Source organism: Cyphomyrmex costatus, unplaced genomic scaffold, assembly GCF_001594065.2.
Source record: "Cyphomyrmex costatus isolate MS0001 unplaced genomic scaffold, Ccosl1.0 scaffold330, whole genome shotgun sequence".
NCBI classification, from domain to species: Eukaryota; Metazoa; Arthropoda; class Insecta; order Hymenoptera; family Formicidae; genus Cyphomyrmex; species Cyphomyrmex costatus.
In genome coordinates, this window is record NW_017277451.1 from 1,345,692 (window position 1) to 1,370,858 (window position 25,167).

The following is a 25,167-nucleotide window of genomic DNA, read 5'->3' on the forward strand; positions in this document are numbered from 1 at the left end:
CTGAAAATAATAATAAATTGGGGAAAATGTGTAAATTAAAAAAAATTAATTTTATTATTTTTTTTAGAAGCTCTCTTATAAATTAAATTGAATCTACTTAAAAATAAGACATTTTTTAATTAAAATTGAATTAAAATTGAATGTTTACAAACAGTATACTAATTAAATTAGTATGTAGGTACATAAATTTAATTAGAGTTTACATTCTACAAGAGAGCCTAAAAATTGTAAATAACAATAAACGATTTGTTAAGACTGTAAAATATAAGTACACAATAAGTAAGAGATAAAACCTGTAACGGTCGAAAGCCTGTAACTGGATCTTAGGTGCTTAAATATTTCTATATAAATTGATGTACCACATACATACGTACAGTTTGAATTGCGCGTCGAATTGAATTTTCGGACTTAGAGACGCAACTAAACTACTGTAGTTAATATCACAAATTAAATTGACAAGCAATTTAATAATTTGATGCTCAATCAGGCATCTTATTGTGATGATGAGAGATCTTAATGTGCTGAAAATCCGTAAATTTTATTACGAAAAATATTACTTCGGTCGGGAGTTATATCCGAATCTCTCTCAGCATTCTGTGTGACCGTCCTTAGCCTTTAGGTTTAAGAAAAAATTATTAAATTTCTTTTTTTTTTTTATATAAAAATTCAGCCCTAATATCACTCCAGGAGACATTCTTAGAATGTCAATATATCCTTTGAACATCCTATCCAGACAGCACACAATATTTATAAAATATTTACAAAATATTTCTAAATATTTATAAAATATTTCTAAATATTTATAAAATTTATTGGAAGTATTTTGTAGAAACTTTTGTGAGGTCTTAAGTTGCACAGATCATAAACATTTATTATAAATATAAAATAATTATTGTATATGTTATAACAAGTGATATGAAAAAAAATACTTAATGAGACATTATAATCCAGTTAAAAAATATTTATTAGAAATATTTATTTATATTTATTATATTGCATAAAATATTATTGTATATTCAGTCTATATTTTAATAATATTTTGAATAATGCTTTACGTAAAATATGTAGAAAATATTTATGTATAACATTTCAATAGTAATATATATTTATCATAAATATTCTGTGTTGTGTGGGTAAGGATGTCTTAGATAAAGTGTGTTATTAGGGAGATGTATTATATTTTATAAGATTAGTAAATTAGATGTATTGGATATTACCATTTCAAAAGGGTTAAAATAATTTCAAGACTAGCTTCTATCATGAATGATTAAATCCTACATGAACATTCGCCATTCTCTATTGTAAATTCCGTGTGTGATACGGTGCAACATCTGTAGCAGTATCTGTTGTAAATTTAAGCGTGACCTACGTATGAGAATCTTCCTAAAATTTATTGTCTGGTTGCGCAACTGTAATCGATATATAGATAAATTCCCATTGTGGGAGTCGCGAAATTCTTTACTATAGTAGTATTCATTAAAATGTAAAGCTTATTATGATTTTAAAAGCGTAATGTACAATTTTTGTAAAATGACAAGTAGTTATTCTATATTCTCTAAATTTCTTAGAGATGGAAACTCACTCCCTAAAAAAGAATGAAAGTCTGCCACTCTTATTCAAGAGTGCAAATAATTTCACTCTTTATCAATAGTGGCAGTATATTTTCTCACTTTTCTGGAGTGTGTGAGATTTCACTCCAAGAAATATCGAGAGTACATTTTTCGCGTTTCAATTTAAATGATCTTATCATCACTACTTTCTAAAATCCTTCAATCGCATTCGTGACTCGCGACTCTAGTCAACGCATTCCTAGTCGATTCCACGAATTAATACGCACAGCATAAAAACCGGCGATAATTACTTGTTTAGATTACTTAACTTTACATCGTTCTCCCCTTTCCCGTGAATCACATGGCATCGAGAATAGAAGTATAAGCGTTTGACAATGCGGAACATTCCTCGCCGTTTCTATTGTAACAGATTCCCTTGTCCGTCGTTCCAATCTTGTTCAGGTGAAAACGCGATTCGTTCAGTCTTCTTTCCGCTTTCTGAGTTTACCCTCCGTCTGAATGGTCCTAGAGACCAGTTCCACACAGCTACTCAAGCCTGCAAGGCCATTGTTTTTTGCGGCCATCACTTCACCGTCCTTCCCGAGAATCTTACTAAGCGTCATGATGTAGCTGCAGGCAATCCTCAGTACTGATAGCTTCGACAACTTTTGGTTATGTGAATATGCAGGTATTGCTCGTCTTAAAGTATCGAAGGCCGCGCTGATGGTATGCACTCTAGTTCTTTCCCGAGCGTTCGCTTCTATCCGTCTCTCTCTCGTCATGTTCTTATAATTTCTCTGTTGGCCGCCCTGATGATGTTGTCTCGATGTTGTGGGGGCCACTTGGTGATTCTGATGACTTCCTTGACTCTGATGAGTCTGATGATTTTGATGATTCCGACTGGACGAAGCTGCCAACAAGTGTTCCATCATATACGATGGCGTCTTTTCGTAGGAGCCACTTACAGCAGGATGCGACGGCACTCTGGGTACCTCGTTTCTCACCACCAAAGATAATGGCTCGTCCTGTAGCCTAGGATGCGGTAGAGAGATCGTATTCGACGGAGATGTCGTCGTTGTTGCTATTGGTGCTACCGGTTCTAACCTCTGACGAGATTCTCGTCGAGATGCAACAGCTGATCGATTGTGACCGGTAGGATGTTGTAGTCTTCTGAATGATTCGTGCAGCCTCTGCGTCGTCTCATCCTGCTGTCTCCTTCTTTCTTCTTTTTCTTCTTCTCTCTCGCTAGACAATGTCGTCATCGTTGTCGTCGTCGTTGTAGTTGTTGTTATGGTATTTGAAATCGTATTTGTCGACGTAACCGTCGACGAAGTCGCGGTTGTCTTGGATTCATTTTTATAGGAAGCGGGAATCCATGGTCGAAAAGGATTCGGCATGTTCAGCGATCTGGTCTCCTCTTGATCAATGGTTGTCTCCTCGGAAATAGGATCAAACCGTCTCTTCTTCAATGGCGCTGCGATGATTGCCGGTTCTTGAATTTTCCGTGGCTCTGCTAATTTTCGCTTGTTCCGCAACGAAATAGGTATCACCTGCACTTCGACACTGTCCTCAGATGACGTAGGTGAATGCAAACTCGATCTACTGTCTTCGTCGGCACTACTGCAAGAGCCGCTATCTCTCTCGGAATCCGCCATGACACCAGCTGTAAACAAAATAGAGAAAAATACAGTTTGTGTGCCACTTAAAATCCCTAAAAATTATAAACGAGACAATATATATTTGGGTATTGAAGAAAAAGAGAACAAATATTCCGAGTTTCTAAAGATATGTCTTCCAACAAGCAATACAGTTTGTTGGAAAATATACAATGACACCTTAGGTGGCACTAGGATGGAAATTTCTACATAGAGGAAGGCAGGGCAAAACGGAAGGAGAAAGCAAAGCAGAAAGAATATGGTAGCAAATTTTTTTAAATATCTATTCCAATATTTGAACGTGCCGCGGTTGAGATCTTAAATATATATGCGTACGAATCGCTATCTTATTTCATAAGATAGCGATTTGTAAGGTCCCTCGGATATTTGATAGGTACATGATATTTTCCGTTTTGCCCTTCCTTCCCCTAACACTGAATAAATGAGCGAATATATTCGTTATTCGATATATTCGGCATCATATGAATATATAATCATATATATTTATTATTCAATATATTTGATATATTCATATTTTATACATATATATATCTATATATTATACATATCGAATAATGTGAATATATATTCGATAATGCGAAGTATATATAAATCGTAATTTTTACGTTGATGAATACATTTATAATATTCCTATTCAACATCGACAACCCTAAACTGTATCATGGGTATAATCAGTCAGATTATGATTAATGTAAGATAAACTGCTCGAGGAATTCGCTATTGAAATTTAATGTGGCGCCATTCAGTGTCCACAGTGCGGACAACATGTAAGTAGATATAAATAATGTTCTTTAGTAGTAACCTATAGGTGCGTTACAAGATCCTAATACTGAATTCTCTCGCACTACGAGACTATTCGCAACCTGATAGAGGACGGCACGGCGTGGTGGCGGCGACGACGGCGGCGGCGGCAGCAACGGAGGCGCACGTGTTTTCCTCGCGATTCCGTGGGCGGAACCGCGCTTCGGACACGCGGGAGGTTTTCTGCTTTGATGCGTCATCCAGCTGGTACCATCTGGCGCGCACAGGGACTCGACTCTCGAGCAAGAGAGGATTATAATATACTTGCGCCGTCGTCGCTCCTCTCCTCCCGTCCGCTTTGCCGACCGGAGCCGACTCGGATTCCAAGGCGGAGACTAATTTCGCTGATTTTAGTATCTCCGGGGAAGACGCTTGTCATCGCGTGACTTACGCACGGAAAAAAAAACAGATTCACTAAAGCAACTAAGAACTTCGCTGATTTAGCAAATCTACAGTCGTAATATAGTGATAGCCAATTTTCTATGTTAAAGTAGCAAAGTTGTACAGTTGAATTAAATTAGCGATTGTAGCTAATCATATTCGTTCTAATATATAGCAAATTTTTTAATATAACAAAGGTAACACTTTCTGCAAAAATGAATTTAGTATAAAGATTAAAATTTGTAATAAAACATGCTAGCTAAGACAGCGTATATACTTTTGCTGCTATAATGAAGAAACTTGTTACATTAGCAATCTTTATTGTAGCAAAGAATTATAGTTGCTCTAACAATTCGAGTTAATTAAAACAACAAATTCTGATAAATGGTTTTTATTGAAAAATTAAAAGAATACAATCTATATTAATATCTGGATCTTCATAGCACGTAGAATGCGGGTCGCAGGTCGCAAGATTAGAATCTAATCTAACCTAATTATGGTATTTTAGATTGTATATATACCCGCATTCTGCATGCTATGATAATCCGGCTTTAGAACATATTAAGAATCTAAGAACGGGTCCACCAATTCGCGGAACAATAATACTTATTTCAGATTATTAGAGTTGCATTTCAAGATCGACGATAGTTCGGCGCGCAAGTTGGGGGGGGTGGGAGGGGAATACATATATTACTTTAAATAAATATTGCGAAGAATATTACTACGTCGACCCGCCATCAGAGGTCTATAGATATTCGCAAAAATTCTCGCAAGTGCTTTGATACGCGTATATCTGTATATATATAGAATCTCGATTTAATAACTTAAACAAGCGTCTAAGGTAGGCTTCCACTACAATGCCTTACTGATGAGTCCAGTAGTGGAAGTTGGGACGAAATGCCATAATTACGTGATATTCTTCGCAATATATTAGATTGATTTAAAGATTTTAATGAAAATTATTGGTTCATTGCCCTTGCCTCTTTATATTAGTTGTTTAATACATATTGAGCCTTATCACAAACACAATATACTTATGCACAGTTAGAGTCGGCAATATTCTCAAAATATACGATTAGATAGCACCCAAACCGAAACACGTCTGCAGCGGGCGAATGATTCTCCGAACTCTGTCTTCAAACAATAGAAGAAAGCCTAATCTTCTTCTTCTTCTTCTTATTTAATTAATGGCTCCCGCCTCCAGAGAATTTAACAGGAGGACGATACGGCCAGATCACGTCTTAATTGAAAACCGTATGAAATATAAAACCGTATGTGCACAGTCAAAGCTGGCAACGCTTTCCAAAAATATGATGCAATCACGAAAATGGTGTAGCCCGAACGGACACCGGACGCCTGCGTCGTCACGCTGGCGCCACGATTCGTTTCGGTTATTACAAATATTATCAACGTATTCTTCCGTCGGCAAAATTTTCACACTTTACCCACAATCCTTTTCTTTGGTAATAACAACACCAATTTTTTTTACTAAAATTATTAAAACATGTATTGCAAGTGTAAATATATTAGAAGTATAAATAAGTTTTCGCCGTTTGACAAAAGATGGCGCTACCAGTATGTTATGGTTAAAATTATCTGCTGTAAAACGTCATATCGTAAAGCCCAAGACAACTTATCAGAAATCGAATACACTGGAATACACATTTTTGATAGGTTGAAACTTATATCGCTATCGCTATTCCCTCGCATTGTGTCTTGGGCTTAAGGTTGGACATCTGGCAACAACATAACCTTGAAATATTAGCGATTTTGTATCAGCATCGTATATCTTTTTTCGTGTGAAAATGTCGAGTTTTGAGTCGAATAAACGTCATTTGCGGGAGCTTCTTTAATTTGAAGAAATCTGCAGCTAAGGCGCATCGATTGCTTGTAAAAGCATATGTTAAGGCTGCCTTAAGTGAGAGAAGTTGCCGTGAGTGGTTTCAAAAGTTTAAGAACGGTGAATTTGACGTCGAAGACAAAAAATGTAGTTTCAACGTTTTTTGTTTTTTTCGACGTAGAATCCATCAATTACCAGAAAGATGGGAAAAAGTAGTGGCTAGCGATGGACAATACTTCGAATAAAACATTAGGTTACCGTTCTTTCAATAAATGCCCAATTTTTTGTGAAAAAACGGCGGAAACTTATTTATACACCTAATTATAGCTACTTCAATTGAACTAATTTCTTGCAATAGCAATGATAATACTAACAAAGATGAGTTTGTTCTATGAGCGTACTGATAAATATGCTTACAGACATAATTTCTTTGTTAAACCACTAAATTTTCTTAGTTACATGTTAATTTTTATCGCAGCAAGCTATAGGCCGATATTCATAGTCTGCAATTTTTATATTCAAGATCGTCTTAAGTACAGTCTTAAGATGTCACGAACCAATCAAAGGGCTGCATTCGCGTCTTAAGACATTACTTAAGACAGTCTTCAAATAAGAACTGACTATGAATACCGGTCATAGTTTTGCTGAATCAGCGAATCTATTTTTTTTTCCATACGCGAACAATTTTACCTCGTCCGTTTTCAGCATCTGATGCATTTCAAAGGGGGGCCAAAAATGATTCCTCGTGTTTCCACGATTTTCTTATCGTATTATGCAATGATCTTAGAGATATGATAAGATTTCTTTAGATTCTCGTTTTCCTCGAAATTTTTTAGAATGAAATCTTACTCCAAAACGAGTGAGAATACTGGCAGTATTGAAAATGTTTGTACTCTTGAATGAGAATGAGAGTTCACTCTTTTTTTTTTTTAGAATGAAATTTACAAAGACTGTTTCGTAAATTTCTAACCATATATATTCTTGAAAAAGTTGGAGCAAATATGAGTTTCGCAAAGCGACGTGTACGAGTTAAGAGTCGCAAAATTGTATACAATGCGCGAATTATCAAACCAGCTGACGTAACTGTCTTGTTTGTGTAACAAATACGTATGCAAACACAACGGTGCGTAATTTTATCCGGCGTTAGAGCAGAGATTGCGATATCACGACCTTTCTCACATTTCCTGACCGCAATCAGACACGTAAAATTCCGCACGTGCGATCTTTGACATTTTTTTTCTCGCTATTATACGTAAATTATTCGACGAATCCATGCGCGGATATCTGGTAGCGCAAACGAACGGTCGGTTTCATTAGACCATCATCGATCGAAGCAATAATTCATACGAGCCAACAATCGCTGACGTGGCAATTGATCGAGCACGACAAGCATTGCAGATGCATCGGATTTCTCGATCACGGATCGCCTGCACCGCAGCCGGCGCGATTCTTTCATTTCGCTCTGTCCCGTTCTGGCATTCATCCTCTCTGTCTTACTACATCGATCTTCTCTCCCGATGCGATTACTGTGAATCGGAATCAGTTAACATCTTTAAGAGGCGTCTGGCGTCGTATTTACTCGAGAAGTCGACTAGCAAGCTTTTATTAGCTACCTTTCTTGAATCCTTCAATTATTCTCTGACACTCCAAATTTAATTAGAACAATTTGGAAAGAAAATATAGGAATTAAAACCGAGAACGTCATATTTATTTATAACGTCTAAAATATAATTGAAGAATATATTTCTACTAAATATTCAATTAGAAATCTACAGAAAGAATGACTTGGCTAAAGTATCTAAAAATTTAGCTAGATGTGTATCTGAAGATAATTTTGTTGTAGAACGCTCAAACTGCAGTTGGTAAAACGTTGTTGTCAAAAACGCTTTTGATGCAAAAGCGTTACATGCACTTGAATTTCCTGCATGATTAGTTTGATGATCCAAGAAAATTATTTTCAAATTTGTATCTACCTAAATTTTTCGATATTTCAGCAAAATCGTATTTCCCGTGCGAGGGTCAAATGGGGTACATTGGATTTTGATCCTGCGGTATTAATAAACGCTATTTCTCCGCTACAATCCTCTTTCTTTTTCTCGTGTCCTCTTCTCTCGAGAGAAACAAGTCGGGAAGAGCACGGCCGCCACATGGCGCTGGCGCCAACCTCGTCTGTTCATTGCTCTCCTTTTATTGCTTTTCCGAGATAGAGGAGTCATCGCGATCGCGACGAGATCGCAACCGGATCGTCTTTCCTTTCTGGTTGGCGATCACGCTGACCTCGCGGCGCGACGCTTTCCCGAAAACCTTTCGTAGATACTGCGTACTTATCTTGGAAACTATCCAACTGAAGGGCTCTCGCCGGAAAGGCACGGAATTCCTCCTCCGAGTGCGGTAAGTGCTCGCCCCGATTGGAGTCAAACATAGATTTCCTGTCTGCCGTCTCGTCTCAAACGCGACTAACGGCAAAATTAAGGGTTAAAGTTAGATTAATTGGAACGAAATTCTCCGCTTGCCGAAACATCTTTCTCTCGCCGCTTCTCTTTTCGTCACCAAACAAATTGAATCAAAAAGAGGGCGAATCGCATAATAGGAAAGAGTCCGAACAAGTGGGGTGAAACTGTTTATGCAAGCGAGATAATATTATTGGCCACCTGGCGTCGTCTCTGCTCGTCGCGTGTTAGTTTAGAAGCGTTATCGAACCGATAACAAGACCATATTCTCGATAGTGGCCATCTGCCACCGCTATTGGCGACGATCGTTATTATTGTTTAACGAACGGAGAAGTCTTTTTCTCGTATAATGTTTACTTGAGCTCGCTTATTATCGATGCAACGATATCCTCAATGCATTTTCGATATTGGCCAACTATCGGTTTTTCTAATTTATGGCCAGTTTTTTTTATAGTTATTGTTTATAGTTACTTTGAACACAATATGGATGAAACGAAAATGGTAAATATTTTCGAAGACGAGAGATATTGCGTAGAATCGATATCAATTGAAATAACGATGACCTGCGAAATTTACGCACTTCTATACAGAAAAGGTTTCATCGCCTCGTAATCTTATCGCACGCGTAAAAACGAAAGGTCGCGAGCGCGTGGAAAGGAAATTATCGCGACGTGCCGGGAAGAGTTTGGGTCATTCGGGGTCATCAGCAGGCGCCGACCGAGACACATGCTCGATCATCGGTCGAATCATAAATATCGGCCGGACGAAAGAAATGAAATTGATGAAGGAGGTCGCGTACCACTGGTGCCTGTCGTCTTAAACAAGATGTATCTTTTCTTGAAATTTTCCAAAAAGAGCCCGGTATTCGTAGCCGGATCTTAAATTTAAGACCGTCTTAAGCACAATTTTAAGATGTCGTAAACCAAGAGAGATTGCCATTTTAAGATATCACTTAAGACGGTCTTAAAATAAGAACGGACTATGAATACCCACTTTTCAAAGACCCCGGGAGTTTGAAGTTACGACTGAATGAAACGACTGAACGAACACATGAATGAAGGAGGACACGTGCCGGTTTTTTTTTTCTTTTTCTTGTAAGGTACGAAATTAGGACTCGGATCGCGATTAAGCCACGTGGAGCAATTTTGACCTAGAAAGGATCAATCTGCAATTTCTAGACGGCTAATTGAATGACGATGTCCCGCTGAGAACCGCCGCGCCGCGCCGCGCCGGAAGACGATGAAGTATCTGCCTGCGATTACTTCTACACGTACGCGTACTTGGGAGAGTCGTGCTCGTGCCATTCTGCGACAGACTCGCGAATGTCTCGAGACGTGTGTACCTCTGCCGCCGTCTCGTTCGCATTTGTTCAAACACGCCGAGCACATCTGTGCAAACTCTCGCGCCAGAGAGCATAACGGCTTGTAACGCCGACCTTCCGCCGGGGTCTTCCGTTGCGCCGGGTGCGCATCTTCCACGTGACGCTTCGTAGAAACATCCTTCGTGGAAAAATTCCTTTTATTTGATGTTGCGTCTGCTGCACAGTTGTGTTTGCATATCAAAATCATTGTTACGTGCAATCGTGTCATTGCCTTGGTCCCGCGGCGAAATTCGAATGATTCTTCAACCATTCTACGCGGATAGCTTTTTCATGGAGGTTCGAAAATAAAATGGATCTCGAGTGTTTTGAAAGATTAATAAATCCAAGATATATTATTATTTATTAAAATTACGGGAGGGACGTACGATACTTATAATACGAATTCCATTGAAATAATTATTAATATATTTTCAGAAACTTTTTCATTTGTTAATTACTGTACTAATTTGATAAATTCAATGATTTAAAAAGTCTGTAGGATATTGTTTTGGAAATCTCCAACAAATCAAATAAAAATATACGCATCCGATACCTTCCGCTTCATTCATAAAAAGAAAAAGGAAACAGAAAGTACAGCTTTTTTTCCTTTTGATTGGAGGATGGCGGTATTAAGGGTGGGCTTCCCACGTGGAAGATTGAAGAGACGACGAAGGCGAGAACACGTGGAACATGTCGGAAAACTTCCAACTGCTTTCGAGAGCTTTGTATAGAACTGGAGTAGCTAAATATAAAGTACGCAGAGACGGTTCTCGTGCACGTGGCCGAAATCATCCACGCGACGACTTTTCAAATTGTCGGTAATAAAATAATTTAAGTGATAGGTGTGTTATTTAGGAAGCGATACGCTTCTTCTTTTGCGTAATAAAACATAATGTGCAAGAAGAATTAAAGAATTTGATAAGCGATTCGAGCGTGATCTGTGACCTGGATTACGAGAGGTTCGATGAAAACAGGGAAAAAGAGCAGATGCGTGCAGGATAAATGACGCCTCTAAAATTGGCTCTGCGCATTTCATAAATACCACTGAGAGCGATAATATTATTGTCGATACTCTCAGTTCGTCTTCGTCTTCGTCGTGAAGTATAATGTAAAGAAAAATTAAATTCGCGATGTTTTTCTCAATCTTGAAGATTTTACGGAAATAATTTAGCTGAGTATATTTTAACATTTAGCTGTAGTTATTGGAAATAAGTTTATTGGACTATCAAATTAATTAGGTAAGAGTCTTAAGCATGATGAGCGATGCTGCGAAAAGTTTTGACATTCTAATAACCAACTTAAGTGTTATATTTTTATTGCGTCCCACGTAATTACTTCGATGATTCATAACGGTATTATATTTTCAGATCTATGTCTAGATACTTCAGCAAAACTATATGTTCTATCCGTGCAAATATCGATTTAATCGAAAGAATGAAGAAATAAGGAATGCAAGATATTCGTTACATACATAAAAGATGTAGTAATAATTCATGAGTAATAATCATTAAAGCGTATCTCGAAAAAAAAAAAAAAAGAAAAAAAAAAGGAATGCGTCTCAAGATACCGAAGTCAAATTGAGACACCGCTTCTTTTTCATCGATAAGCGCGGAATGAAACGAGCCGAGCTATATAAGGGAAATAAGGTTGCTCTCGATCGTAGATCATTCGCTGAGTGCAGTTTCCGTCATTGCTGTATATACCGCGGACGGCTGTCTGTCAGCGCCGGCCGCCTTTTGCGGAATTATAAAGCGCCGGTGTCGACTAGTCCGCGTAATTACACGACGCCGATTGACGGCCGATTGCATCCGGCGCCGAGAGCGCGACGCCGTGGGCCGCTAATAATCACCTGTTACCGCGGCGTGTAATGGCAACGTAATATACGAGAGACCGTACGATCGCCGAACGCGATGACTTAGATCGTGCCTAATGACTTTCGATATCGCGATACTTAACGATTGCCTAACGAGCGGTCTCCGTTAGCGATTACCGTTTTCTGAACGCGTGTCGCGACGCGTTTCGCAGTCGCCGCTCGTGGGCGCGTTTTTACCGCGCGTCACCTTCGCCGGGCGTTATTGGGAGAATTATGCGACGGAGCCGCAGGCTCCGTTGATTTAAGACCGCGGCGTGTTGAGCGTAGGCGCGAAAGTGTGCGCGCCGACCGAATTAAGCGTCTGATTATTCTCCTCTGTTTCTTCTTGTTGGGCGAGGGGCGGCACGCCGACGAGCCTTTTGCTCCACCACGCTATTCGTCGCGCTTGCGAAAATAACCGGCGTCAGAGAGAGAGAGCGAACGCAACCGGCTGTAAAGGATATAACTGTAGAGACTTGAATTATTAATGTGAATAATTTAACGAGATATCGATAAGAAGTAAATACGCGGGGATATATATGAGTCAAATTCGTTATTAATGTTTACATTTATTGCATTTTATGCGAATGAAACGGAGAATAATTCATACCGTAATGTATTAACGAGAAAGCGAAATAATTATCCTTTAGTTTATTAGAATAAGATTTACTTGTACTGCATCTTTTAGAGGGAAAAAAATTAAAGTGTACGTATCGATAAACCCAGTGCGCGACGCCAAATCAATTAGTTGTAACAAAATCTCTTGTCAGAGAGAGTATTTTTGCTTAATTAAAAAAAATATCAAATTACTGACGTCAAAACGTCAACGATGTTTCATATTTTTTTTCAGTCACTGTTCTAAACTCGTTCCTCTATTTTTGTTTTAGTTGCGGTTTTCTGCTTAAAATGGAACACTGGTGATTGTAATCAAAGATTTCTTTATTTTCTTGAAACATGTTTCTTTTCAAATAAGACAATTTGACATGAAATCGAAATATCGATTTATCGATGTGGCCTTTTTAAAATTTGCCCAATCGTGGTAATTTGTTAATTACTAAGCGCGAGATACGAACAGATTTCGGTAATATCAAACGTGCGTAAAGACTATACGCAACGGCGGGAGATCTCTCGCTCTTGCGCTATTATATTCCACTCTCGTGTGGCGGCGCGTCGCATTTCCGCCGGAGGCTTTCCGCGAAGCGAGCGGCAAGCCAGAGAGCGCGTGGAAGAGAGAAGGAAAGGGGGGCAGAGGGGGGGGGGGGAAAAAAAAAAAAAATAAATCTCGCCGACGCGACGCCGCCGTGTGGATGCGCCGTTTCCTGTCCCGATCTCTCCTCGCGGGGCATTTATCGCGCTGCGCCAATATACGGCCGTCGCGCGCGCGAGAACACGCGGCTTGCCTCCGCGACGAGGGTTTACCAGCCCGCGCCAGTTTCTTCGTTCGACATAAATATAAATCGTTCGACCCGTCCGTTTGTCGTATACTGGATCAATCCTGGATAATGAGACGGCATCAATACTTTCGCGATTTCGATCCTCGAAATGTCCATGAGAGACGGAATTTCGCCTGCCGCAGCGAAATTGTCGCCGCGTTCGCGTTTTTCGTCCGACCTTCGCGACCGTTCATCAATTATTCGATATAATAGCGGAACTGTTGTTTTGTTATGTAAAGTAGAAAAATTTCGACCGGTAAACTTCTGCCCGTATAGTATTTATATTCAAATCATTCACCGTTAAACGATCTAACTCGTGAAATTATTCTTGTCTCTCACGATATCCGAGTGTTCTCTCGTGAATGATAAGAGAAAGCCCGATGCGGATGAACTCGGTATCATCTTGTGGAAAAGAATTGGAGGAGATTGCCTAGAAGAGAGAAAGAGAGAGAGAGAGAGAGGAGGCAATGGCGCTAACCAGATGGTCGTGAGAGCGAGCGTGACTCGATATAGCGGGCTGGTCATTTGAGCGACCGACCGGTCCGATCGCGAGAACAATCGTGTTCCACTCGTTCTGTTTCTACTTCTTCGTCTTTTCCGCTTCTTCATATTGCGCAGTCATATAACCTTTCTCGTTCTGTATCGCAGTCTAGTCGATTGACATTGGGCGACTTCACGTAAACACAATGTCGGCATATACTGAATGTGTAATTTATTTTCCACCAACGTGATCTAAGATTGTTTTTCTATTCGTGCTTTCTATTTCCTTTCGTTTCTTCTTTTTTTAAAAAAAAAAAAAAATTTATTCCGATAGCTCGTTTGCTCGAAGCGATAATTAAAAATAGTGTAATTATGGAGAAGAATAGAAACAGAATTCGCGTTTTATTCGTTTAGTAAATTCTGTGTTTCAGTTTTTCCATTTCATAAAAAAAAGTATAAAATAGATAATTTGTAATTTATTTACAAATTATGTTACAAAAGTTAAATCTTTTTTAATTCGTCCAATTCATATAACTATTTTCAATTCAAATACAAATGTTTAATTTATAAATAGAATTGTGCGGGGTTATTCCCATCATTTTCAACCTTAAAGTAATATACAATAAAATTTACGACAACAAATGATATCTTTTTATAATAACGTCAATAATGTGCTTATAACTACCTTACCAATCATGACTGCTTTTTGAGAGCACAAGTATGATCTTTAAATGTTCATTATACGCAGAAACAAACAATATCGTGAAAAATGGACAAAATAGCTTCTGGTTCTACCCTTATAATTTTGTTCTCATAGTAATATTTTTACTCAATATTTTCATACGTATTTGCTGCTACATTTTGTTTCCCTTTTCACATGAAAGATTGATCATGTAAATGTCTCGTTAGCCATCAGAAACATTAGAGAAGAAAATGCACGAACGCTAATAATATCAAATGAAGATATCGATCGGAGACATGTGATACGAGAATTCTCTCTCTTTCTCTCTCATTGACCTTATGCCTTGACCTTTGCTAGCATGCTTAACTCGCAGCACCGATATCGAGAACCTCCGGTAGTATCATGTTTTCGAGCACGCTCGAATTTTGATTGTTAATAATTTTGATAGAAATTCACGATAACAGAGATATTATATAGCGCAATATAAAAGATTATTATTTTATTTATTATTAAGATTATTAGAATTCTAAAAAAGAAGGGAAAATAATATTTTAATAGAGAAGACAGGAATGAATTTCAACAAATCGTTTAACTGATTCTTTTAAGTTATCCTATCTAAATAAGAGTTTTTCTGATGTCATTCTGTGTTGGTCTTACGTGTTTCATACGACATTTAAAAATAGTTTTGCTTATCATAACCCTGATTTGTAGTAAATATTTATTGATTTACATTCATACTCAATCTCTTATTCACTACGAGTTATAAATTATCTTTGAAATACGTATTTTCTGATTAATGATATTTTTAAATTAAATGGAAGTTAAAATTACTTGTAATTTATATTTTCTTAATAAACAGTTTTCTAATTTTTAATATTAAATATCACGTTAAAATAATTTAGATATACTAGTGTATATATTAACGACACCTTTTATCTCCTTATGTGGAGCATAGGACGTCTATAGACCTCTTTTGTCCGAGGCCTATATTCGTTTCTCGAATCAGATAGTTTTTCTGATTTGTGGGTGATTAGTCCACAGAATCCTACCTCAGTTAGATATTAGAGACAAATATCTACTGATATACTACTGATGTATAGGACCTACAGTTTTTAACGCCGAATCCGAACGGCGCTGATGATCATAGATCTTTTGATCACCAGGTGGAGCCATTTTTTGGCTCATTAAACGCGAAAAATCATCGCGTTTGGGCGCACGTGGGATTGAACTCGGGTCTACAAATCGCGAGTCAATCGCACAGAGCGGTGAGCCACTCGACGCCACCAGTGTATATATACACATACATAAATTAAAATTAAATAAAAACCTTACAACTTATTTATATTTATGAAGACTCGTTTTTTTTACTTTGTTAAAAGTATTGGAAAAATTAATGTTTAACTCTCACAAAAAACAACAATTTTTTTTTAAATTTAATTAACTGGATTTCCAAACTCAAAATTATATGTCGTCTTAAAACCACCGTTATTATTTTCTTTTAATCTGTTATGCGTCGTTAAAATACATTTATTTTCGACATTTTTGGAAAGTATAAGATTTTAATATGTGTGTGTGTGAATTTAACTATTGAATGTTTGTCTTTCTCGCTTTACATATGTACGGCGCATATCAATCTCCGTAATAAACACGTGTAAACGGCCCACGTGTCGCGAACCGCACGAATTGCTCGTATTTATTCATGTGCGCTTAAATCAACATAAAATTCACGAATTATAATATACTGACGGATGTATACACGTGGCACGATATTACGTAAGTTTCATATATCAATGTATGACGATTCGTATAAACTCTAAACGCGAAAATACTTCAAAATCGATTATTCTTTTGATTACACTGATTACAGCATCTCCCTTGACATATCGTGTTATTTTTTTTATCTGCAGTGAGGAATTCCCGTTAACGATTATTTCTAGCGCAGACCGCCATATCTGAGGACCGCTTATTTTAATCACGTCAACCGTACTCTCGACAATCGAGAACAAGTGGCTCGCTGTCGCGTGCACCCTCATCGTACATCATCGATTATATGTGTATACGTTGGGTGATTTCGAAATTATTATGCGTATTTACGTCATATTTTTAAGACAAATTTCTCGGAAAATAATTTCTAATCTTTTTTTAACATTTTTAAGTTGAATTTTTCTTAAAAGATCGATATTTTGGGGTTTTTATAATTAATACACGTATATAATAATGCACGTTATATAAATTTGTACGGAAAACGAGGGCTCTTTATCTTGTTTTCCTAAAAGGACAAAGGTTAAAAAAAACTTTTCCTTTTTTTCGTGGAGAATGGCCATTATCGAAGTTAATACTATCGGAAGTAGCAGGTAGCAGGTGCAGGATCGTAATGCATAAGTGGGTGGCGATGGCAGGGAGGAGTTCCTTCGCGTCGTGACATCCTTTGTATTTGTGACGGGACTCAATAGGGTATCGATTACACTCTCGAGGCGAGGTCAAAGCCGGCGCAATAAACCCCAAGCGAAATTTGTATTGAGTATTGTGCCGTCGCCCGAAGCGTCTACAGAGTGTCGAAACGGTGTTGACCAATCTGTAGACACAATGCTATTTAACTGTGAAAATATTAGTACGGCGTGTTTACTTTTAATAGAATTTTTTTTCAGCCTCTTGTCGTTAGCCATTGAAACATCTGCGGAATTAAGAATCGGCGAATAAGACACAACGTCTAATCAAATTTTTCACGTCGAGAGAAAAGATCGCATCGAAACTTTCCAGGTATCTAAAAGTGAAATGCCGAGTGTCTCGCGAGCATCCTGTATTGCTGAAATTTCCATGCCGTTTACCTGAGGTGTCGACCTTTTAATTATACATGCGTGTGATAGCACTAGTAATTTCCTGTGTTTCATCTATTAATGCATAACCATATCTATTTTCGGGCAAAGTCATTCTTGACTATCACGTGAAAGACAAACCTGTCGAAATGACATCGCGAAAATCCGAATGAAGCGTATAAAAGTGCGCGCATCCGCGCGTAACAATTTAATATGCATGCAGTGATAAATGAACGATGAAACGTGCACACACACACACACACACACACTCTCTCTCTCTCTCTCTCTCTCTCTCTCTCTCTCTCCGCTGTCTCTTGACCCCGTGAAACTTGCAGAAGTCATTTCTTCGTTGCGGCTCGCTGCAGTCGAAATCAGGCGCAACGCAGACACTCGCTGCCGGTGCGGTGGCAGGTTTGAGAGTAAAAGTAGTCGACCGAGAAAGGAGATGAGATATGTAAATGAGCGCGTAGGAACTTAAGTAGCAACAGGCGATAGGTACTATCTCGATTATAGTTATCGCGGGAAGGGTAGCCACGATCTAATTAAAACGGTCATTTTCTGCACGCTTTCGTGTCGGCCGATTATGATAGCGGAATGAAGCCGTGATACTTCTCGACGATAAGATTGATGATTACTCGGAGATCAATAAATATGGTGTTTACGGAGCTACTGTATCTGTAATAAACGTTGGTTGTAAATGATCAGTAATGTTTCAATCAGTATAAGCCATTCCTATTTACATAGTAAATTTTTGATAATTATTATTAAAGGATCGCGGAAATGAGAGATTAATATAAAATGATATGAATTAACAAAGCACGAAATAATGAATGAAATTCAAGTAAATAAAATATGAATAAATTAAACGAAATAATAAAATGTCGTCCGGAATGTTTAAATATAGATGTATTTATTTATTTCGCAAATGTCTCGACATATATTTATCATTTGTACCGCGACCACTTATTGTAATTATTGTATTAACCATTCAGGTGTAGTGAAATTATTGGAAAATGCTGACTACTGATTTTATCATTGAATAATATCGCGATATTATGCTAACAGCACTTCAGTTATTTCAATTAACTTTACATCTCGTTGATGATGTTAACAAGGGTATAGATTTGCGCGAGAAAACATTGACCGGCACGCGCGCAATGTAGTCTTTCGTTTATATTTTTTTACGACCCATATAACTGCCCACGAAACGCAAGCGTGACATTATCGCGACTGATGTATTTAACACTGTTGATGAATATTGAATTCGAGTGCGTCATGATTAAGCGGCGAGCATTGACATTAACATATGTGCGATTAATTGCATCGATCAACAGTATAACAGTTTATCGGCACGATTTTTCGATACGTTTTTTTCGACTTCAGGAAAGTGGAAAGTAGGACATGATCGAACATTCTTTCTTCTATCAGAAATCCGTCCGATAAATAGCAAAACAAAAAACAATACACGAAACAATACTAATTCTTTATCGTGCTTTTAACCTCCTAAAATCCGAATGATGTTGTTAGTAATTTTTATTATATTATGTTGCGCAAGAATAATAAATAACATATTTTCTATCATATGAAGATTTCAGTAACATAAGCTCGATATAATAATTTTTTATAACAATATTAACAAATTAAAAGAATTAGAGAATGAAATTCTACGGTGAAATAAATCCGTCAAGTAGGAGGTATTGTATAAAAACTGTTAAACGAATTATCGCTCTGGTATTTAATTAAAGAGATATAACTACTTTTCATGGTTATATAGATAGGATTCTGTTTTTACTTCGAACTGTTATCACCCGAAGGTTTAGTGTTTCTCCGATTTCATATTTCTTATCGTTTCCGAGTCATCTAAATAATGACGTATGATATCAAACGTCATAGAAGATAAACATCTCTCAACTATGGACCTTGATGGCGTAACAATATAATTTTCTTTCTAACGTTACATTAATAAATTCCTGAATTTCGTTTTTACGGTGACGTTTCATGTCGTTTGTCAAATCATCAGGTATCGGTCTTCCGCCGACGTTAAGTTGAATCCAGTACGTTGCGCTGATTTCGCTGTTTCGAGCATCGCGTTGTTTACGCGTAGATGCTCAGCACCGATTTCAAGCTCGGTCAAAGGGGGTCGTCTGTTACCCGGGATCGTATCTCTGTGGCAGTGCGTATATGTGGCGACCCACGCTGGCGCCGTCGCAGCCACAGTCGCCGTCGCCGCCGCCGCAGCCTTCTGCCTCGCACTCTCGCGTTTCTATTCTCTCTCTCTCTCGATCGAGATCGCTATACCTTCGGCGCGCGTAGCCTATATAGTAAAAATGCCCAGACTATCACTCAGCATCTTGATATCACCATAGCATCTACACGGAAATAGTTTAGTCCTAGTTGTGAGAAAGTGCACATCTCCAGAATGAACTTCCAGTCGACACACATTTTTGATAACAAAAAAAAAAGAGTGAACACTTCTATATCATAATCGAAGACTTCATCGTCTGACGTAAGCTGTTTGATGACAATCGTACCGTGAAAGCGTGTGCTATATAAATGCGATTTCGATCCAATTCGTATAACGTTACGTTAGAATCGTCATTAAACTACATGTATATTAGATCTGTTTTAATTCGAACCGAGCCAGAATGTTGAGGATGTCTCTAATGAATGAATATCAAAGGTATTTAGTATTCAAGTGTCGCATTTGTTCTGCCTCGCTTCTAGAGAAATAGGATGCAAACGTGAGAGTGCAACGAGCGTAGCTAATAAGAGCAATTTTCCCGCGTTTGTGTACTTCCATTCCATTTCATGTATCTGTTCATTTACGGCGCGAATATCTGCTGGCCTAATCTTTATACCTATATAAAAATCCATTATGATCATCGCTTGTAGAGCAATTCCCTTTTCGTCCTGATCGACCAATCACGACCTCTCCATTCCACGTTGTTGGTGCCACTCATAACGATAATTCATAACGATTATCGGTTCAAAGGAAGTATATCGATCGGCACGCATTTAGACAATCGACACAATGATTTAAGATGCATTTGAGAGGTTATCTTTGATGTTACTTTCGGCAGAATACCGCTTTAGTAGATCTGACCGCGTATTAAAATGTCAAAGCATGTGCCGATTTAAGGCACATCGTCGATCGACGAAACCAATTTGGAGCACGCCGGTTAGAAATATAAATGGACTTGAATATTGTACGGGGATTATGATCTTCTCATAATTTGGAGCCTTATTTTCTAATTGGAAGCGCTTAAAGTATTTCGAGCGATGACACGAGAATATATATATGAAAGCGAAGGCTTTTAAAGTATGAAATCTAGGACAATTATATTAATGAGAAAATTATAATTGTTTCAGACTGAAGTAGGTTAATGTATTTAAAATGTAGAATAATGCTTTATTTTAAACCGCTGTGCATAGATAAATAATGATTATTAATGCAAATTATTTATTCGAGTTATTAAATTTGCCACTCTTTACGGCTTAACAGTTACATCAACTATGTCTAGGTATATTAAACTTGAGTATGTTAAAGATATAGGAAAGTTAGATTAAACTGAAGTTGAAATAACTCAGAGCAATCATAGAGTGATCACATTCGCTTCAATCATCCCTTTCGTGTCATCCCTCAATTTAAGTCTGTGAACGCGCGCTACAAACTAAATTCACCTTTCATGAAAGCTGAAAGCTCGAACGTACTTTCCACCACGTGATCGGTCATTTTCTTCTTATAGACCACCGGCACTTCGCCGGTTCCTTCCTCGATTCACGCACCCTCACGCACAAATACACTTTTTCCTTTTCTTCCCTTCGTAGTACAGATCCACAAATCTCGACACGTACAAAACAAAGGCTGGTTGGATCCTGGTAATCCCACAAAATTTCGTTCCAACGAATACGGTGTTTAAGGAAGTTTTTCACGAGTCTATGTTTAAGCAATGAACTCAATATGAGTTGACACACGTCCTGTACCGAACGCAGTCGACAGCGAACTGGTTCGCCTCGTGTACTCTCGACTCTGTTTCATGCTCTTACGTGTGCGAGGGAGGCTCGACTGGTCCGTGCTTCATTCTACCACCACCACCATCACCACCACCACCACCATCGCCGCCACTAGTAACGTCGTCGCGCTACCACCACCACTCCGGCAAATTACCACCACCACTACACAATCGCTATCAGCAGCAGCAATACTAGTAGTACTACTGAACTACTACCGCCTGTATTACCACCACTATCAGCAACGACTGACGTCGCCGCGAATACAGTCTTCCTCTCACCCGTAAAGCTTTGTCGACTCGAAACGTGGTATACGAGAATATTGCAATGGTGGGAGACGCCGGAAAAGATCTCGTGACAGAGAACGGTACGGCGTTGGCGTTTGGCGTTGGCGTCAGTGATAGTAACAGTAGTGTAGTATGTGTTACTCCACTTTGACGCTGGGCGCGTTGCGGTTTATGACAATAACAGTAAGAGTATTGGACTGTGTGCCTAGTAGTTTACTTGATGGCTTGTGAATGGCTGATAATACGATATACGTTATGCTTGATTCCTAACGATGTTAAGACGTAATGGTTTTAACGATTCTAAATGACTCCTATTGATTCTTGATCACTCATTGATTCTCAATGCGACGTTGGTGTCTAATATTGGCGCCGCGCTGATGGCATGGTGATGTCTCGCCGTCCACTATAGTATTGGTAACCACCGAGAGATGTTAGACGACGCAGCGCGTTGGCGTCGGTGGTGGCGATGGCTACAGGGAAGAGGAGGAGGAGGAGGAAGAGAAGTGCACGCATTGTTGGCGGCGGGAAACAGCGGGGGCCGACAGAGCGGCGCCAGCAGGCTGAGAGAGTTTAGCTCTCCGTTTCTCTGTACCACTCGCTTGTTCTTTCTCTTTCTCCTTGCGCCTGTCCCCTCGCTTGTTCTCCGCTGACCCTATGGTTCTCTCCTCTCTACATTCGTCTCTCTTTCGTCGTGCCTTATAGCCGCTCTGCGCCCACCCACCAGTGGTAGCGCTCTCAAACGTGCGAGTGTACGTTTACACGTATGCGTGCGGAGATGCCGCAGGCGGCCAAGAATCGCGCGAGTCTATGGGACTCCCTGACCACCGCAGGAGTCTTTCCCCAGGTTTCGTGGCGGAGGCCGTTTATACCAGCGTTGATCTCCGGGAGATTCGACCTCCGAATTTTTGTTTCTTTTACCGCCCCCTCGCTTTCGACCATCCTTGCCCTTTGCGCTTTTTTTCCTCGTGTCGTCCGCTAATCATGGCGACTCTCCTGTCCTGTTTGCCGGGCACGAGCAGACTTGGCGCAACTTTTGGTTCCTGTCCTCTCGAAAGAGTGCTTTCGCCAAAACCATGGGAAACACCCGCGGGCGTCTTGCGCACGGGCGGATATTAGGGGTATTTCTCCTCGGGGGCGGTGGCGAAGCAACCATGCCCGCTATAATGTTCACCGAGCTCATCACCGTTCCGCCAAACCGTAAACACTTACCCATTCCGTGCAAACGCAATGATCATTTTTATCATGATAAAGTAATTGCGGTAAAATCGAGTCGTAAAAATAGACTATGCATATACTAATAAATAAATAGTTATCGGTGAACGAATTTATTTATTTAGAAATGCAGTTAGCCAATATTTTTGTAGTTTATAATGTATACGTAAGATATTTTAAATTTTATGTAAAACTTATCGATATGATAAATAGTAAAGACCGTAACAAGAAGTAGAAAAAAACATTAAATAAAAAGAGAAAAAAATCACAATAAAAAGATACAATATAAAAACATAATGTGATATGAAGACAAATTGTGATTGTATCTTTTAATGTATGTCTTATCAAAAGAATACAAACAATTTCTGTACATATATTATATTTTCCAGTATTTCTTTTAATTGTTAAATGTTTACAAATTAAAATAATTATTGTCGTTCATGTGAGCGTTATAGATATCTATTTTTTTTCACATTCAGCCGAATTGCATACTGCCAACATATGTATACATTTCTTTTCATCTTTTCGATACGTGGAACCATTTTGCACAACATATGCAATTAATTTCCACGCCTATTCAGGATTCTATGGGTCAAACAGCGATCTGAGACAATAGTCATGCAGTCTTTCCATTATTTGGCCGATTTTACGAGTCTGAAAATATTTTGGTATGTCTATTTGATACGCGCGTCACCACGTGGTGTGGTCACCATTTGCAGACTGTATGTTCTCCATTCGAGACTTCACAAATCCATATGGCCAATTCGCTAGGATTAGTCCGCTTTGCCCTGTAAAGAATGATATTACACTGTCAATCAGTTTTATTTAATTTGTGCACAAAACAAAATTATTAAGATAAAATAAATTAATAAAAGGCTCAACAAGTATAAAAAAAATTAATTAAAAATAAGAGAAAAGAGCCAATAATTTTTTAAAAAAGATATATAAATGTAATTAACTCAAAATTATTAAGCTTCCATTTTTCTTTAGCCCATTTAATTTGCAATTTTTATAACTTTTATTGCGTCAAAAGAAGTCATTCATGATCTTTTAATTTCATTTTTTTAACGAGTCTGTCACACAAATTTAAACGCGTGTTTGCATTTTGTGGACCGCATTTTCGTGGTTGCGTTTCGTCTCGATAGAAGTCAGACTTGTCAAACCAGAAATTGGCCGCGTATTAATAAGCGTAACCAATCAAGGCCATTCGGGACTTTTATTTAATCGCATGATTATTTTCCCACGGCGCTTGTAATTGACTTTTTATTCGAATAGTCATAATACACTTAATTGACAGCTGCGAGTTCTTCTCTGATTAAATGTACAATTAAAACGAAGTAAATCGGTGTTTCGTTATTTTTCTCTCATTGATTAAATATAATGACTCAATAATACATATGTATATGTATATGTATACGAGACAATTGTTTAGATACATAAAATAAAAAATATAAGTATGAATGTGTTATACCTGTAAATTATATCAATTACAATTTATAAAAGAAAAAAGAATTTCTAAGATTTTATAATATGTTGACATTTTAATCATTTTTATATAATCATTTATCATTTATCAGTGGTCTTTACCTTGACATGCTTCAACATTCTTGACGTGTTTTCTCTTGAAAAGGGCTCGATATATAGAGAATAGAATAGAACAAATACAGTTATTTTTTAAATTAAATTTATGTTTGTATATAGAAATGATTGAGGAGAAACACACTGTTACCTTATTTATTTATATTTCTTTGTTATCCTGAGTATTGCAATGCTCAAAATTAGCGGAAAATCTGAAAGAATAAAATTAGTTACAACAGTTATAATAGAAGAATCTGAAAGATATATATATATATATGAAAAAAATACGATCATATCATCTTTAATTTAGAATTTATAGACATAATCATTGACAAACATTCTTTCTTAAGCGTGTGACGTATTTTCTTGCGAAACGATCTGCTCGGCTTTATGGTATCGTTTTTCCTTCGCACTACAGAATATTTTTGGTGGTTCAAATATCGCACTTTGCGGAATCGGAGAGGCTTCTAGACTTGTTTTCTTCTGAGTAATAACATACTGACGATATTTTGTCGGCAAAGAAATCAAGAGGAATGCACCTGCACTCCCAAAACGATACTTGGATAGCTTCTGGTGATAAGTATGATTCATCACATTCCTTTTGTCACTCCGCCTTGGTCTGAAATCTTAAGTTACGCAGACATTTTCCAATATGCACATTTTAAAACACGTGTAGAAAATATAATATTGATTACGTAATTCTCAGCTTTATAATCAATGATGTTTTGCTAGAAAATAAATCAATACAAATATCAATC

At 38.1% G+C, this 25,167-nt stretch overlaps 1 protein-coding gene across 1 annotated transcript; it reads right to left on the minus strand.

The window, feature by feature from the left end:
• Nucleotides 1-1,728: 1,728 nt before the first annotated feature.
• net (atonal bHLH transcription factor 8-like protein net) lies at nucleotides 1,729-21,071 on the minus strand. The gene is made up of 2 exons (XM_018542434.1): nucleotides 21,003-21,071; nucleotides 1,729-3,213 (listed from the first exon to the last, which is right to left on the minus strand). The coding sequence occupies exons 1-2, from the start codon at nucleotides 21,052-21,054 to the stop codon at nucleotides 2,030-2,032; spliced, it is 1,236 nt and encodes a 411-aa protein (XP_018397936.1). The 5' UTR covers nucleotides 21,055-21,071; the 3' UTR covers nucleotides 1,729-2,029.
• Between the last annotated feature and the right edge of the window lie 4,096 nt (nucleotides 21,072-25,167).